Source organism: Eufriesea mexicana, unplaced genomic scaffold (genome assembly GCF_001483705.2).
Source record: "Eufriesea mexicana isolate 0111107269 unplaced genomic scaffold, ASM148370v2 scaffold474474812, whole genome shotgun sequence".
Classification (NCBI taxonomy): domain Eukaryota; kingdom Metazoa; phylum Arthropoda; class Insecta; order Hymenoptera; family Apidae; genus Eufriesea; species Eufriesea mexicana.
The window spans coordinates 1,282,043-1,300,030 of NW_016907966.1; the positions used below are offsets into that span (position 1 = coordinate 1,282,043).

The 17,988-nt window shown below is 31.2% G+C and overlaps 2 protein-coding genes across 2 annotated transcripts; one reads left to right on the plus strand and one right to left on the minus strand.

Moving 5' to 3' along the window:
- Nucleotides 1-660: 660 nt before the first annotated feature.
- LOC108548925 (tetra-peptide repeat homeobox protein 1) lies at nucleotides 661-5,928 on the minus strand. The gene is made up of 4 exons (XM_017902063.1): nucleotides 5,914-5,928; nucleotides 2,379-2,575; nucleotides 1,387-1,585; nucleotides 661-1,068 (listed from the first exon to the last, which is right to left on the minus strand). Exons 1-4 carry the CDS (start codon nucleotides 5,926-5,928, stop codon nucleotides 661-663), a joined length of 819 nt encoding a protein of 272 aa, XP_017757552.1.
- Nucleotides 5,929-11,155: 5,227 nt separating this feature from the next.
- LOC108548932 (tetra-peptide repeat homeobox protein 1-like) lies at nucleotides 11,156-15,281 on the plus strand. The gene is made up of 3 exons (XM_017902076.1): nucleotides 11,156-11,227; nucleotides 11,889-12,153; nucleotides 14,791-15,281. The coding sequence occupies exons 1-3, from the start codon at nucleotides 11,156-11,158 to the stop codon at nucleotides 15,279-15,281; spliced, it is 828 nt and encodes a 275-aa protein (XP_017757565.1).
- Nucleotides 15,282-17,988: the final 2,707 nt, after the last annotated feature.

The window sequence follows — 17,988 nt, forward strand, 5'->3', positions numbered from 1 at the left end:
TTTTTTATACTAAAATACGTTCTGTTTCGTTTTATTAAAATATGAGAGACAACCCCAATTGTCTTACACACATAGGATGTGAAGTTGAGAAACACTTTCACAGGAATAAGGTATGTAACTGTATGCAGATATAGAGGTGTAAGAGAATACAGGGATTTATTAAAACACGTATTCTTTTTAGGATCTGTAGCCGTATTTATACAGAATTATTGTTTCTCAATATTTTTATTATAATCAACATAGGAAAAACAGGGGCGTAAGAAAAAAAAAACAATGGGAAATCTCAAGTATTTCGTTCAATTGTAATTAAGACTACTCTACATAAAATTACTCTACTAAAAAAAAGACTACTCTACTAAAAATTTTAATATCCTAACATCTTTGATAGTGTTACCGAATTAGATATCAAAGTTCATAAATCATTATATTTATTATCAACAAATTTTTCTCCCTTTTACTAGTATATACACAAAACTACTGCATAGAGTTATTAATCTAACAAATATTATAACACTTATTTTCAAAATTTTCAAGTAACATTCTAAACTGTATATCAATAAATATTATTTAACTTAAACTTTGTAATAATTAAATACTAATATTTCATTTGAATCCACATTCGATTTTAAATGATATTGTTTTCCTTCCGAAAATATTCTTTTAATTATTGTCCGGTTTCTTGTTCTCGCGTCCATGACCGTAATCGGGAACGTAGGGAAGAGGTGGGTAGCCGTAACCGTGGCCGTGACCGTAGTTGAAACCAGGGCCCAAACCGTGGCCGAATCCGTGACTGAAACCATGGCCAAAACCGTGCAGGAAGCCGGCGCCAAAACTATGAAAAAACTGCGCGAGCAACGGTGGATAAAAGTGACCGCCGCCATAATCTCGACCGTCGCAAACTACCGGACCAACCGCCATTGGTGGCGGTGGGGCCGAACTTGGAACTGGAGCCGGAAGCGGAACTGGTAATGCTTGCTTTACCGGCATTGGATACGATTGTTGTACTGGCTCTGTCATCGGTTCTTTTACGGGAATTGGCATTGCGCGTTCTAACGGAGCCGGAACAGCCTACGGAATAAGTGAATTCAATCAATTATCAGTATCAACGAAGCACATTCCATGAATGAAAGTAATTCCACGAAATGTGGGACACTTGAGAAGAAATGTAGACTTTAAATGGTAAACGACGCAAATGCTAAAAATAGTATACCGTAAGTGTAATATACATATAAATGAATTTAAATAATATCATACATCTTTTATCATTTATTTTCTCTCTATAAAGGTGCTAAACTTTAAAATTATTTTTTATGCGTATATGCATATTAAATTTTGGAGGACAAAGCTATGCAAAAAGTAATTGAAAATTTAAGGACGATTTCCTACCGGACCGGGAAGTGGAGCCGGTTTAGGCATCATCTCGGCCGGAACAGGCATGCGTTTTTCGATGTAAACTGGCTGTGGAATCGGAATTGGCTTCTCTAAGACCACATGTTTCGTTATGACTAATGGAATTGAGTTTAATATATTTCCGCTTGGCAAAGGAAATACTGGTCCTCTACCATAACCTAGTCCGCCACTTAATCTATAACATACAAAACATTATGAGTATTATCTGAAGATTTGAAAAAAGTATTCTTTGACATTTTTGGAAATGTTTTAGACTGAGTACTATTTGTATGCTTTTGATAAATGGTAATTATTGTATATATATTTATTACTATTATATGATATTTCTGTAATGTAATTAATTATATCATTTATTGAACATAAAATACTACAGAAATCATTATTGCAGGGTCTTTCAACAAAATATTATTTCTGAAATATATGACAGCATTATTAAATTTTGTTATACTTCCACTAATATTAGATGTACAAAATGATAATAAATTTTCAGAAGTATCCTAGAATATTAATAATTATTAGTATGGAATTTTTTAATTTTCAGTAGTTGCTTAAAGAATACAAGAATTTAGAAAAGTAAAATGTTTGATTTCAAGACAGGAATGTATACAAAAATTGATAATTAAGTGTTATTTTTAATTAATTAAAATAATTTTCATATATTTCCTAAATGTTGATCAAGTTAAATTCTCATTTAGAAATTTATGCATTTATGATTTTAACTTTTTTTATTTATTTAGCATAAAAATCAACTAATTCTCAGAATAACTAAATAATCTGTTAAATTGTGATATTTATTTGTTAATGTTATGGTGTTAATGTTAATATAAATTCTTGTTAATGTTTGTTTATAAAAAAAAGGAAAATTTATGGCCTGTGCAATTTGAAAAGTTGGATAAACCAAATCAATTATTCGACAATAAAAGTGACGTTGGTGTATTTAAAAACAATAAGTTTCAAAGTAGTATTACCCCCTGTGTGCTAAGTTAAAAGGAGGTAACTTAAGTCCTCTCCAATCCGGCTTAATTAGCATCGACTGTCCACCGCTGTCTCCTCGAGGATTTGGCATACCAATCCATCCGTCAGGTTCTACTATTCCTCGTTTACTCAGTTTCGTATCGTTTGTTTCAGCAGCTAACGCATAACTGCAGAAAAATATCAGGAATAGCTGAAATTCAATGTTCTCAAAATTATTATAAGATTCGTGTAAAATTAATCCAAGCTAATACTGAAAATATTTCAGTTATCAAACAATAACAAATCAATAACAAACAAAAACCAATAATAAAATAATTATCAAACAATTTGCTAATCACATACCAAAATTAAGTAACTTTTGGAAAAAGGAAATAGAAACACATGGAACTTATTTTAATCAGACATATGGCATTTTAAAAAATTTACTCATGTCTAAGATGTTATTTAAAAAACGGTGTTACAAAATTGAAGAACAAAAGAAAATCTGCACAACTGTTAAAGATATTAAATAAATCCTAAACAATGAGAAAATAATAGACTTCTTTCTAAAAAATTGTTTAATTCAAAGAAAGAGATTGTGAACATATTTAAAAAGTGTAAAATACAGTATAATTATAAAATTTTTATTTAAACAATTTCAAAACTAGTATAATTTTAATTAATTTTAATAAATATATGTTAACCTATTTTAATTACTTAAAAATTATTCATAGACTTATTTTAATTCACCTCATGATTAAAAGTTATTAATAAAATTTATAATTTTTAATTAAAAACCTGTATTTTCTAACAAAATTACTTCTTGCGTAAATTTTGGAACACCCAGTATATGTATATCTAATGTATTGAATTCACGTTTCTTTGAGTGTTTGAGAGTTGAGTGAATTACGAGAAATTAGCACCTGTGAGAAAAATATTTAATCATTACAAAAAAATGTAATTGATTATCTTTTATCTCAATTATTTATTAAGTAACAATTTAATAACTGAATATTATAATTTGCTATCTGAAAAATAGAGCAACTGCCATACTCGTGAATTATTACAATGGTAAATATAGTCATTTCGTTACTTCAATGAAGAAATGCAATGTAAATTAGAAATATAATTAAAACAAAATGATTACATACAAGTTTTATTTTCACTTTGTGTCAAAGTATTAAATTACTTGTTTGTATTATGATATAATAAATATTTTTTTTTCAATGCCAGTTAGAAGGAATAGTCTATAATAGACATGAATTTACATTATGGTAACTATACTATCTGATGTTAGAATACAATCTTGTACTTACTGTAATAAATTCTTTAAATAAGAATGGAAAGCAATACAGCACTACAAAATTGTAAGATAAAATTAATACCTATATATAATACTTATATAGTGTATATAGTATATGTAGTACTATATTATACTACTTTCTTATACTATATACAGTATGCAATAGTTATGTCGATCATAAGTAGTATGTATAATATAGATATGTACTGTATTGTATAGTATATGTATACTATGTATAATATGGTAATATATATAATATATGCTTCAAAAGTAAAAAGTTTATAAATATATAATATAATTGATTATACATCAAATAAGTAGTAAAAGGATAGTAAAAGAATGAAATATAATAATAAATAAAAAAGTTAACTATTATTCTGATAATAGTATGTGTAAATATTTTCTACAGATTTTTGAAGGTTAATTGCTATTAGAAGACACGTAGATGATCTAGGTAGCCTTTGTTCGGCACCGTAGAATCTAGGGATCCCTAGATGAAATGCCGAGAAATACCAAAGCGTTAGTTGTCGATATGTTTAATAATAATTCCCTTTAAATTCTTTCTAACAGTGTCTATCTTTAGTTGGATCGTTTGAGCCTTCGAATGACAAGAATTTGTAAACTTAGTGTTGCCATTAATTTATCACGTCTGCTGCACAGTGTTGCAGATTTCTTGGCGTACTTGGCTCGTATCCAGGAATGATCAAAGAATTACAATTCACTGGATGTATTCGAGTTTACTGATCACACTCAAACATTCCAAGCCATTCTTGAGCGAAATAGACAGGAAAGCGACTTAAGTAAATTGTTACAGGTAAATGTCTTTTAAATGCGACGAATAGACTATAGACGTCTAAATGTATACTTAAAATTGATAATAAAGTTGAACCTCAATAAAAATTATCTTTAGAAAGTTTCAATGTGTTATTTAAAGTACTACTTATTTTACATGTTTCATATATATTGTATATTATTTTTAGAGATATGTACTTACAGGAAGAGATGAACATGTTCCATATGAGTTGATAATTTTTATTTTTTAATCTACCGAATCCTCGTACAAATTTAACAGAAGCGGGAACTCATATGAACGCTATACTCTATGGCCAAGTAGAACATAGAGATACGAATATATTGATGGACTACAATGCGACATTCAAATACTCTTAGCAGAGGAATTTTATATTTTATCAATTGGTATAATAATGGTCATTATTAACATTATTTAAGTGTTAGTTATTTAAATGTAACAATGATAATTATTAAATTACCAAGCTTTAGGTAATTACATGAAGTAATGATAATAGCTAATTAATATTGTTATCATTTACCAAGTGTTAGGTATTTAAATAATGATTTTAATAGTAATAATCATGATTAACGTCACTACTTAGAAAATATTCAACACCACCAAAACGTTATAGATCCTCATCGATATTTAAATATTTATTTATTTTTCATAGACAAATTCTGACGGCTGTATACCAATTTTGCTTCAACAATGTTTTAAAGCGAGAAATTTTTTGAAGGCTTAATATAATATTCTGACACTGGTAAAAACGATTCTATTATATTCTGCGGATAATTTAATATTAAATTTAAAAATATTAATTTCGAAAATAAATTTCTCTGCATAAAGTCTGATATTGAATATAAATTATAAATGTGTATATAAAGTTCTAGGAGCCATCTGTTACGATATACAAATAAATTTTAATAAAACTCGATGAAAATTAACAGCAACGATCTGTTACCATACAGCATTAAAAATGGAATATAATATGAAGGATCTCACAATGTCAGAGAAAAATGCAAATTTAGAAATTCAAAATTCACTCTACCAAAAATAATATCAAAAATTTTTTCGTACTTCGTACACAATTACATTCTTCAGAGTGCTCCATTTCTCATAATGCAATAAAGATACCACAGATGCAAGAAATAAGTCGAAAATATCAAGAAATCAAGAAAAAAATATCAAACTTAAAATATGTATCTTCAAAAATCTTTTGAATCCAAAATCAATGGTAAAATATTTCTAAAATCGATAATTTCTATGCATAAGTAACTTAATTGATATTACTTTGCAGAAAATGGTAACGTTTCACTTGACACACCCTGTACATCGATAAAATGGTAAAAAGAATTTTAATTTGATTATTCGTTGGAATAAATCGAAGAAATCGAAGAGATCAAAGGAAACGAATATTTAATTGATAATTGTATTTTGTAATTATGTTCCTTACCGTGATCATAGACATGTCGGTCTCGTCGAGAAGAAACTGTTCGTTAGATCGAGAAAACCGAAGCTTTATATATTCCTTGTCCAACGAGATAAACAGATCGATCGATTCAGATGGTCAAAGTCAGGTTGCCCTGTTTGATAAGTCCAGGAACTCGACTCTGTTGATTGGCTGCTTTCATGTTTCCGGAGAAGAAAGTGCTCAAGAATTATAATGAAACTCGCTTACATTTACACTATATTGGATGTTTACATGTAATGATCTTGAACTTTCAGTTTGCACTGGAAGTTTCGCCTAAACGAATTGTTTCAGCGATAGCATTTCGAGTGATCTGATAGAGAAACTGCAAGCGTATTTCTTCTTCTCTGGTGACATACGTGTATGAAGAGGAGGGTACCTAAACTTGGTCTATTGTGAGAAGAATCTTCATTTTTAATAGCGTCACCCTACATCGAGATCTATTTTGCTTCGAGGAAAATTGGTAAGCTAGATGGTTCCTCGAAGTTAGGTTGAATGACAAAACGAAATTAGGCAATGGGCTGATGTCATAGAGAGGTATAGGAACTTTGTTGACGGGTTCGAAGGGGACAATTTTCCGCAGTCCACCATGCTGCACGCATCACAGAAAACCTCGAGCTCCCGTTTATTTTATAATACCATCAAGAAATTAAAAATATAACTAAGAATAGAAGTTCATGTTTATAAGCAATCTTTAGAATAGACGACGTAAACAGTCAGGCGACACGCAGTCTGCGACTGTTTACGTCTGAAACATTTACAACTAGTGATGACGTGATGATCTCTTCGAGGCGAAGAGCAGTCAGTCCAATAAAAGGAAAGTCTTCGAAACTTTCATATACTCCTCCATCCTTCGGCCATAAATATTAAATGTTAAATATTATTAACCCCCTCTTTACCACACTAGTCAGGATATTCTGTGTTATAGTTCCCACATAGATAATAATTTTTGTTATGATATGTAATATATAATACATGTCTATATTTGTTATGATAGTAATTTAGTAATTTTGGAGGTTAACATGATGTTTGAAAGATTTACTATTGTGTATTTAAACTTGGTCTAGAAGGATTATAATGTAAAGAATTTCTTCAATTCTTTAATCCTATGGTGATATTATAGAGATTCAGTTGTTTAGATCTCATGGTATGTGAGGTTATCTTGAACTTACAAGAAAGGATAAAGAGGGTTGTTGTGAGAATTATTTATTTACTATTGCTATGATTTCTAGATGATTTGTGTAGATTATTGAAAAGATAAGTTTAGTTATATACAAAAATCAATCTAGAATATAAGATGCGAATAAATAGTTTATAAGACCTAGATTCCGAGAACCGATGTTTATATAAATGTTAGATAAGAATTGGAAGTTAGGCGAACTGTGTCACATACTCTTTTGACATTCTTTAACGAATCGATATACCTTCCTTGAGTAACAAAAGAATTTGAAAAAGAAATATATATATCGTAGTTATTTTAAAATTATAATGGTGGCCAACCCTAACCTCACTTCGGACCTCCCTTCTCTGTACACGAAATAATTTTATGTCGATCAGTCACTCTAGAAAAGAACACGAAGTTAGATATACTCTCCTTGAGTAATAAAAGAATTTAATAGAGAATATATATTGTAGTTATTTTACAATTATAAATCCAAAATCTCAATATAGTATATAATATATAAAGAAAAATGTCGTCTGATTAGTAAATAAAGAAAAATAGATCATTCCTTTTGACTTAAATGATTTTTAAAATAATTTTATCCTGTATAATTTCTAATTTCTAATTTGCAGCTTATACATTTTATTTTAAATAATTCTTTTAAATTTTTAATAATTATTTATTTACACGTTCTTCGTTAATTTGTCATATGAAAGAATTCTTTAAACATGATTAGGGAATCTAACGGCCATGTTGGTTAAGGATCGTGTGTAATAGTATTTCTAAAATTTTGATTATTTTATCAATTACTCGATTGATGAATTTTGTTTGGAAACATTTCGTAGATCGGATAGTCGATTGTACTACTTACCTACTTCTATTGTAATTATTTTCTCTATTGTTCCGAGCACGTATTGCAAAATGGAAGCGGCACGTGCAATTCGCGTTTTCTCAAATTCTCCGAAGACTTTTTTATAATTTCATCGGCGTTTTCGAAATCGTTTTTATTTTATCTCTAGATTAATTGACTTGTCCAATTTAATATTGATTTGTGACCAAAAGTGAATACTTTGATACAGCTGTTATGATAGTAGACTATATTTATATTGTAAATAATTGAGGGTATAACTTATACTACGATATTCAATATTTAAAAAATAAATAAAACTAAATTCATTATTTTTAAAATTTTTTGTTATAATATATAAGAATATTTTCTTATTATGTCAAAAGTCAATTTATTTAAAAAAATATTATTCCTATCCGAATTAAAAAAATGAGTTGAACAATTTAAAATTAAAAATCAAATTAAGGAATCTATAATTATACATATAATTACTATACGTAAATATATATATTGTATATACTATTGTACTATATATTACAAGTATTACAGTAATGAAAAATTCTATTAAATTACAAAAATCAAATTAAGGAATTTATAATTATACATATAACTACTATACATAGATATATACATATATTGTATATATTATTATACTATATATAACTAGTATTACAGGAACGAAAAATTCTATTAAATTATAATGATGGTTTAGCTAATAAAAACGAATATTTCACGATTCTTCTTGTGTTATCATAACATTGTCATAATCACATTCTCTATGATCATAACAATATTTCAGTTACAAAACGTAAATGCTGTAATTCAATTAATTCACTGAAAAGGATTCTCAGTTACGGTCTTTTTCATCATTACGTAATTTTACTTGTAATATGTACAAATTTCAAACCAACCACTCGCTCTCGAATTCAACTTCAGATAATCCAAATATGCTAACTAAAATGGTATAGAGTATGGTAGTTATTGCAACTTAATCTTCGCAATCATAAACAAATAGACCGTGATGTTTCGCTAAGAATTCGTGTCACGCTTCAGACCTGGTGAACGGGTGGCATTCTTTGGTTTCTGTAACGAAGAGCTGTTGCCTTTACTCGGCCAACGAGATCAACGAAACCGGCTGATCCGTTTCTTGCACCAGTGGCGCTAGTTTGTTTCCGCGTTGGCCGCGTCCGCGAACTTTCTTAACTTTCATTTTCTAATACGTACGAGCCACTTCTAATGCCGGCCACCATTAGCCATCCATTATTCATCGTTATGAATGCATAACACGCTCCAACCAGTTCGATACCTACAATGACGAAATAGTTAACGGTCAAGTTGGACGATTCTAATTAATCTCAATTCATTTTCATTCAAATAAAGTTGAATAATTGTTCTCCTCCTCCCTTTCTTTTCTTTTACAGGGTTAGGTTAGGTTAGGTTTACTTATATCAGTTATAATACTTAGATACGATTATTATGGACGATAATTAGGAGTGGATTATGAGTCAGGTTACTCGAGATTACTTAAATTTTACTATTTTAGAATCGATGGAAAATTGGTTATCAAGTGTGTTGTAAGTATAGTTATAAGTTATAGGAATTAGGATTGGGAAGATGATATTTCCAGTACTGTGCGTGCTTTTGTTTGATTCTAAGTAGAAAAGGAATTAATGAATGGAGGAATAGGTGTAATTTCATATGATTGAGAGTATAGTTGTGGGGGATAGTGGAATGCACTAATTTTGATTGAGTTATTGATCATGTTATTAGGAGATTGTTAATATTCTTATGGAAAGTTTTACTCAAGTACTATTTATTTTGCATATTTTTGTAAGTTCACGTATATAATATATAATAATGGTATAATATACTTGTATAATAATAATTTATTTTTCAATTCAAACATAAAGGCAATTTATACGTTATAAATTTAATTTATTTTTCTCACAAGGATTAGCTATTTATATATAGTAAAGATATTTACAATAATAGTAAAGGTAGGCCACTATAATCATAATAATAGTAGAGGTAGATTGCTATAATTATAATAACAGTAAAGATAGACTACTATAATTATAATGATAGTAAAGGTAGATCACTATAATTATATTAATAGTAAAGATAGATTCCCATAACAATAATAATAGTAAAGGTAGTACACTATAATTACATTAATAGCAAAGGTAGACTTCCATAACTATAATAATAATAAAGGTAGACTTCGATAACTATAATAAAAGCAAAAGTAGATTACTATAATTATAATAATAATAAAGATATAGCATTGTATAGTAGTGTAATAACCTTAAGGGCCAATACGACATTGCACAATATTATATAACACACAATTTTACTTAATGGTACTTAATCCCAAACATCACGCAATATCTAATAGTATATCTATATAATATTACATAATATAATTTAACACAATTAACAAGAGCACAGTAATAACACAATTAATACATATAAAATATAAGTTACTTCGTTGCTTTCATATTATATATCGCAAACATTGTCATGTGAATATATACACGATACGTGCCACACGACTTATGAATGATGCTTTTCCTTAATGCACATTTCACGCTTACGCAAACGCGGCATTGGTATTCCCCGCCGCGGCCACTGCAGCGCTTCCGTCGGGATATAACAGAAAGGAAGAAAAAATGACACCGTCTTCCACTCGCATAACCAGGTTGCTATACAAGCGTGTCACGAATGGACGCGCAGCTATTCTTATTAATTTGAATCTTCACGTAGACAATTTTCACCTGGCCGTAGCTAGCCTATCTGAACGATCTCAAAGACGATCCCAGTCACGTGAAACTTACGTCCACACTCGTCCTAACACGCGAATGATGATGCTTCTCATTCTCTTTTCCACATAGACGTGTTCGAAGCTAGCTGCATGAAAGAAAAGCGGTCACGACCGCTATTTGGCCATCACCCAGGATTGGTACCAGCGAAAGTCCATTCAGCTCGATGAAGACAACGATGTGCTCTTCCTACCGTGATGTGTCACCGGTGGATGCCCTATAAATACTTATGGGGGTCACCGATAGCGAGCAAACGCAGTTTTCCTTCGGCACCGTAGCCACTAGCTGGGATTTAGGAAGCCTCTCTGGGAACAGTCATGAAGATCATTTTGGTATATTTTCCTTCGTTCTTCCTCTAATCGTTTCACATATATGATCTTTTACATTTTTAACTGTGATATGGTTGTTTTTGGTATTATACCAGTGATAGAGTTGTGGTTACATTGGTCGGAGAACAGTGATCTCAGGGATGTTTGGCTGTTGAGGTGTTAAGTGATTAGAAGAATTTTTTTCTTTTATATAGTGAAGTTTTAATTTGTTACTCGGTGGTTTAATCATTAGAGAAAGTAATTAAGTTTGTGGATCTATTTATGTTATTGTATGTCACATATTTAGATGTTTTTATTTTATAAATGGATGTTTATTATTATTAATATTAATTTTCGAGATATAAAGGATTCTATTTATCTTTGACATAGAATTTGGTAAAATGAAAATGCGACTTTTATATTGATTGTACTTTGTTGCACATTGATTATTCAAAAGTGTATTTTATTTAAAAATCTGCCCTGTCGTTTAAAATTACGGTCTGTGTAAAAAATACTAGGTATAGTGTGTTTTTATTTAAATACAAGTCTACAGTTATCACACTATAGAATTGTTTTAAAAGAAAAAATACTTTTTTGAGAAGAAAAAGATTATCAAAATTATAATTGAATTATCACTATAATTATTATTCAAATTATTATTAAATTTATTATTTAAATTAGCTAAATTATTCTACATTTATAAACAAAAGTTATTTAAGTATAAAAATAGTTATAACTCGTATAAATTATAAAAATTTATCTTTATTTTTATATCCTTACGTTGTGATGTCCTCTATACTCACGCATATTTGACTTTTTCCTAGTTTCTACTATCCCTATTCCTGGTAGGGAGTGCAGCAATTACTGTCCAAAAGCACGAGAAAAATAAATCAGTCATATTAAAGAAACACGACAAAAGAGGACTTTTAAATTTGGAATATGGCGTACCCGAGCAAGTCTTTAGTCCACCTGAACCAGCCCCTGTCTTCGAGACTTCCATTCCGGACATAGGGGCACACTTGGATCACGCGATTGGGCCAGTAGCGCCACCACCGCCGCCACTACCGCCAGCCATAGCACATGTAGCTCGTTAGTATACTCGCTATCCTACTTTGTTTACATTTGTAATTAAAATTACTCATATTTCAATTTAATTTGATTTAATTTAATATTTAAAATTAACATCAGATAAACTGAAAATAATATAATTTTAAGTAAGCCTTTATTCCATCAGTGATCTATTGACCATTGATTCATTGTTCACTTATGGTTCAATTTTTAAAAATGGATGGTAATTTGCCAATTCTATAAAATATATAAAAAAAGTAAATGGAAGATAAGTTGTTAAATCTTGTTCTATATAAAAAATTTTAGTCTTCTGAATAAAAGGAAAATTTTTTAATTTTGTTTTATATAAGACATGTCAGTGTTCCTAATGGATATTTTGTGTTGGGTGTCCCAAAATTAACGCAAGATGTAATTTTGATAGAAAACACAGGTTTTTAATTAAAAATTGTAAATATTGTTCGACAATGTTTTCGTGTAGCGCTCCATTTTTAATAACCCTGAACTGTCAGCTGTCATGCCGTCTTCTTTTTCGTTGGCAATACTTTACCGTATAAATAGCGCAAAATTCAAATCTTGCGTGAATTTTGGAACACCTTATAAAAATGAACTTGACAGTTTACCAAGGAAATACAAAATGGTCAACGAAAGTCAATCAGAGAAGGACTATTGTTTAGGAAATTTGTTTGGTCATCAAGTATGAATTAATATACCTAATTCGTATTCTATGTTCAAGTTCAATTGGTTGCTCAAGGCCACCTTCTAAACTATGAATGGCGTCACTATGATATCTTTCATAGTTTCTACACACGTTTCCGTTATTACTCAAGAGCAGCTAAAGTGCATAAATTTCTCTTTCATGACACTACTGACACTTTGATAAAACTAATTAATTTTGTGTGTAGCATACTGATGACGATTTCAAAACATTATTGCTATTTGTAGTTATGTCGTTCAAAGTATAATTATTTGAAACGAGCAATAACTATGTACAATTTATTTTTAGTTTTTCCAACGAGATAGGAATTATTTTATTAATAATAATCAATAATAATTAATAATTATCAAGTTTGTACTTAAATGGAAAAAAGATTATCATAATTATTTTTATTATTCATGACGTTCACAATACTATTAATATAAATTGCACTAGTATTGAACATACGCATATACACGTACGTGTACTATAATTTTCTTATACGTGTTAACGATTGACATTATTTTAAAACTTCAAAGAAATAGAAAAATTTCATAAATTTTCGAGGCGACCTCTAGTGTAAGTTACGTACTATGCGTTCGAGAAAAGAAAATGATCAATTCTGCTGACGCTCCCTTGATCACAGGCAGTGACATCTATTGGCCGAAAACAGTAACAAAGATTATCGGTCGTTTTGGCTAATAACGCAAACGTATAGTAAGATAAATTACATCATTATGATTTTCTTCGCGATTAATTATAATCGCGATTAATGAATATTGATTTTACGTCTACGCCAATGCATTGAAGTTCGTCATGTCAATCGTTAATGTCCTACTTCAATTCGTTCTCCTCATCACGCGAAGTTACACGACCCTGCTTCTGTCAATGATGAAAATATGGATATCCTGTCTTTATGATCTTGTCAGTGCTACATTACGACACCATCAATCAATTACTCCACTTCTTTTTCACTACAATGCTCCAAATACAATTAACAGTGATATATATTAACCTTAAAGTGACGACGTGCGTCAAATTGACTTCATATCACTACAATAGTAATAACTCGAAGTCAAATTGACTCAGTATCGTCAGTGGTGACATTTACGTGTCTAGTAATATACGTCTACGTATATTACTAGATCTAGGTATTTAAGGATACGTCAAATTCGGAATCAATTTGATGTCAAGTCACCAGTATTAATAGGGAGTCAATTTGACGTCACGTTTATCTTTAGAGCTATGAAAATAGTGGTCACCAATTGAAGGTTAGTAATAATATATATAGATATATTATATACAGGGTGTTCCAGCAACGGTAGTACAACCGGGAAGGGAGTGATTCTACATGCAGAAACGAATCAAAGAAAAAGAATACAATTTTTTCATTCGTAGCTTCGTTGTCGAGAAAATCGACTTTGAATATTCACCGGGTACGCGTGCACTTAACTATGGCTTACCATGGATGGACCATCAGTATATTAGCGTATTCGGTGAATATTCAAAGTCGATTTTCACAATAACAAAGCTTCGAACGAAAAAATTTTATTCTTTATTTTCGATTTGTTTTTTCATGTAGAATTAGCTTCTTGTCGGTTGTACTACCGTTGCTAGAATACCCTGTATATTTATATTATTCGTATATTACATACACACTTGTGCAGCATGTATTCCTTTCTAATGCTGTACCAATTACAATATCCACCAATATCATCTTCAACTCTTCTATATGTAAATTAAGACAGTACATATAACAGCATATTTTATTTCTTATAACATATTTTATAATTTTTATTCGTAAACCCAGATGTAGAATCTGCACAGTAGCTTCAATTTTTCAATCATAACTCGTTCTACATTCGTATAATTCATGGCCACCATGGCTACTATGGCTACCTAAAACAAACGTCACCTCTAAATCTCTCATCTAAACGCAACTCTGTTTTACTTACATTAAATAGCTGCAGTTCCACTACCAGTTCCGCACCCAATTGCGCATCCGGTACCAATCGCAGTGCCTCAGCCAGTTGCGCACCCGGTTCCAGTCGCAGTGCCTCAGCCGGTTCCACACCCGGTCCCATTCGTGGTTCCAGTGACCAAACACGTGGCGGTGCCTGTACCAGTCGACCGAGCGGTCCCAGTGCCAGTGGATCGTCCCATTCCGGTACCAGTCGCGGTTCCAGTCCCAAAGCCGTATCCGGTTCACGTGGAGAAGATAGTGCACGTCGACAGACCCGTGCCTGTTCCCTTCGACAGGCCAGTTCACGTGCCCGTGGATCGACCTGTGGCTGTTCCTGTCCCTGTACCCAAACCGTTCCCGGTTCCCTACGAGAAAGTGATCCATGTGGACAGGCCTTATCCTGTGCACGTGGCCGTACCTTACCACGTGCCCAAACCTTTTCCTGTACCAGTTGCTGTTCACGCTCACAAATCCCATGGATGGCTCAAGTAAGATCACTTTGGGACATACTTGTTGGTACAAGAGGTTAACGTTAGAACTGTCGATGGTTAATCCTTGGAATTACTGATAGCTGATGCTATTGGAAAGTTTGGAATTGTTATCGTGCCTTTCTTCGAGCATCAATTGAACGATTTTTGTCATTTTAGTCGCGTGAACTGGGAGTGATGAGAGATTTCGTTTGGGTCTAATGGTTTCCTTTGGGGGTTCAAGCTGCGTTTACACGAGACGAGTTTGCTCAGGCTGCATAGTTGTTCGAGGTAATCGCTGTCGATTCAATGGAAACGATTTCTAATCGTTCTACCTGAAGGTGTCTCTTGGCTGCTTTTGGTGGGACAGCTCGGCGGTTTCAGCTGTAATTGATGCTGTTAACAATGTAGGATCGTTGAAAGGCTGAAATAACAGAAGTTTAGTTGGTGTTTCTCGATAAACAACTCGGATCATGCCTGGTCTGATGTAAACGCGGCTTTAAGGCTTGATGGAGTTCCACAGGTTAGGGATTATTGGGATTTAATAATGTAATTCACGTCCAGGTAATAGAAATGTAAATTATGGAATTAGTTTTCGTATTTATACTTCGTTGCACCAGGATTGAATATTAGGAAAATATTAAAGAACGTTGAAAATTATTTTTATGTATAACGTTCTCAACTATTACGTGGTAAGATATTCTCATAAGATTTTTATGGGGTAATTAAATACATTTCAAATTAAATTAACTCGAGTCTCGATTTTGATTATGTGCTGACCGATTAACAGAAAATAATTCCAAACTTTTAATTCAGGTAATACGTATTTCGTATTTAGAACAATCAAAATGACAGGTTTTCGAAAAAATTCGCAACAGAAAACAGGAGTAAAAGAGAATCTAAAAATAAAATATAGCAAATGTTAAAAAAGGAGAAGAAAAATTGGAGTAATTTTTGGAAAAAATTACAAACCAGTTATTTTGACTGCGTCGATAGTTCTCGCGTTAAATACGTAACTTGTTATTTCGATTAATCGTTTTTACAATTTTTTGATACTAGTCCGTTTTAATAATATTGTTACTAGCTGATTGTTAATCATGGTTATAACGATTATTACATCATTAGGTTCTGTAAGATACCAAAAGAACGTAATGTACAGCTAGTGCAGTACTGACTGACACTAACACTGCCAACAGATTTTTGTATTAACAAATTTCTTAATACGTGTATGTGTAATTGTATAAAATGGAGCTAATAAAGTTGTTTTTTAGCAAATACTATTCGTTCCTTAATTATGTAGAAAATTTTATATACTAATTTTACACGAATTTTGATCTGTAATATCCATTAGATCATTCTTGTACAGTTTATTTTACTAAACACGAATGCGTAATTGAAATTGTTCCACCACACTCAGATTTCGAAAATTGTGTTTTTTCTAAAAGCAAACAATTTTTAGCTAAAATGAATTATTACATAAAAAATGAAAATGTTAGAAGGTTAAAGTTAGGTTAGAATATTCCGAGTTTATCAATATCCATAATTGTACCTATTTGTATTTCTGAATAATTATGACTGGTCAACAAACTTTAAAAAAAGGTCGCCGAACGTACTTTCTACGTACTATTTTTGCGTTTTTACAAAAAGTTCTTTATTTGACACGAATTTTCTACTCAGTATCGTATTCTGCAGGCAGTTTTCATTTCGATTAAATCGAGAAAATATTTGTCGGTACGTATATACAGGATTTTACCGTAACGTAACCTTTGCCCGCTTTTCTAATCTTGGCAGTGCCGTAGCTATGCGTAATCCGAGTACCAATGGAAATAACATATTACAGTCTGCAAAAAAAAAAGAAAATAAATACAAATAATAATACAAATAAGTTCAAAGGGAACTTTGAAAATTTGCAGTAGACAGGAAATATCTTGAACTTATTACTGACTTATATATAACTTATAATTTAATAATAACTAATTAATGACTAATTTATAATTAACTTATAACTAACTTATAAGTAGCTGATAACTAATATTTCAACTTTGGTGCATAAACCTTAGCTTGGTATCGTTTCAAAAAAATTGTTCTTTGGAAAACGATATCAATTACCAGGCTCACCACGTGAAGGTGGCTACGTAGTTTACCTTTGTACGCATAGCACGCACATGAAACTTACAATTAGCCTAGGGATTTATCTTATGGTTACAAATAACTACTTAGGTATATACGCATGGATCCCGCGACGTTCAACGATGTCTTTCGAATGAAATCTTGAAAAACTTGAAAACCTAAAAAGAATATAGATAAACCTGAAAAGAAAAGTAGACCAGCCATTATTACGGACGATCGGTAAGTTGGCTAACGCCTGGAAAACTAGATACAATAGAGTTCAAACTCTGAAGTCCTGCAAACAATGGAGTGTACCAGTTACATCTGGAAAAATTCTTCATAAAGAAAAGAAAGTGATTGGAATGAAAGCAGTGAGAAGACGAAATGCACAGTACGTTGAATCAAGAAACATGAAAGGGGCAGCAGATGTATCAACAGAGAAGGATGTGTGGCATCGACATGCAAATATAAGGATCATAGAAGAGATGGAGAATGAGCACTTGGTAATAGTTATAAAAATTAAAGATAATTGAATATAGAATGTAAATGTTGCATTAAGGCACAAATGTGTAGAAATATCTATGGCAACTTGGAAACTGTAAAAGCAGCAGGAACAATGGGGC

Coding starts and splice junctions, on each gene's coding strand:
- LOC108548932 (XM_017902076.1), top strand. CDS start 11,156: ATGGTTGTTTTTGGTATTATACCAGTGATAGAGTTGTGGTTACATTGG. Junction 11,228..11,888: donor AGAACAGTGATCTCAGGGAT/GTTTGGCTGTTG, acceptor ACTTTTTCCTAG/TTTCTACTATCCCTATTCCT. Junction 12,154..14,790: donor AGCCATAGCACATGTAGCTC/GTTAGTATACTC, acceptor TACATTAAATAG/CTGCAGTTCCACTACCAGTT.
- LOC108548925 (XM_017902063.1), bottom strand. Junction 1,586..2,378: donor TTTAACTTAGCACACAGGGG/GTAATACTACTT, acceptor TGTATGTTATAG/ATTAAGTGGCGGACTAGGTT. Junction 1,069..1,386: donor CGGCTCCACTTCCCGGTCCG/GTAGGAAATCGT, acceptor CTTATTCCGTAG/GCTGTTCCGGCTCCGTTAGA.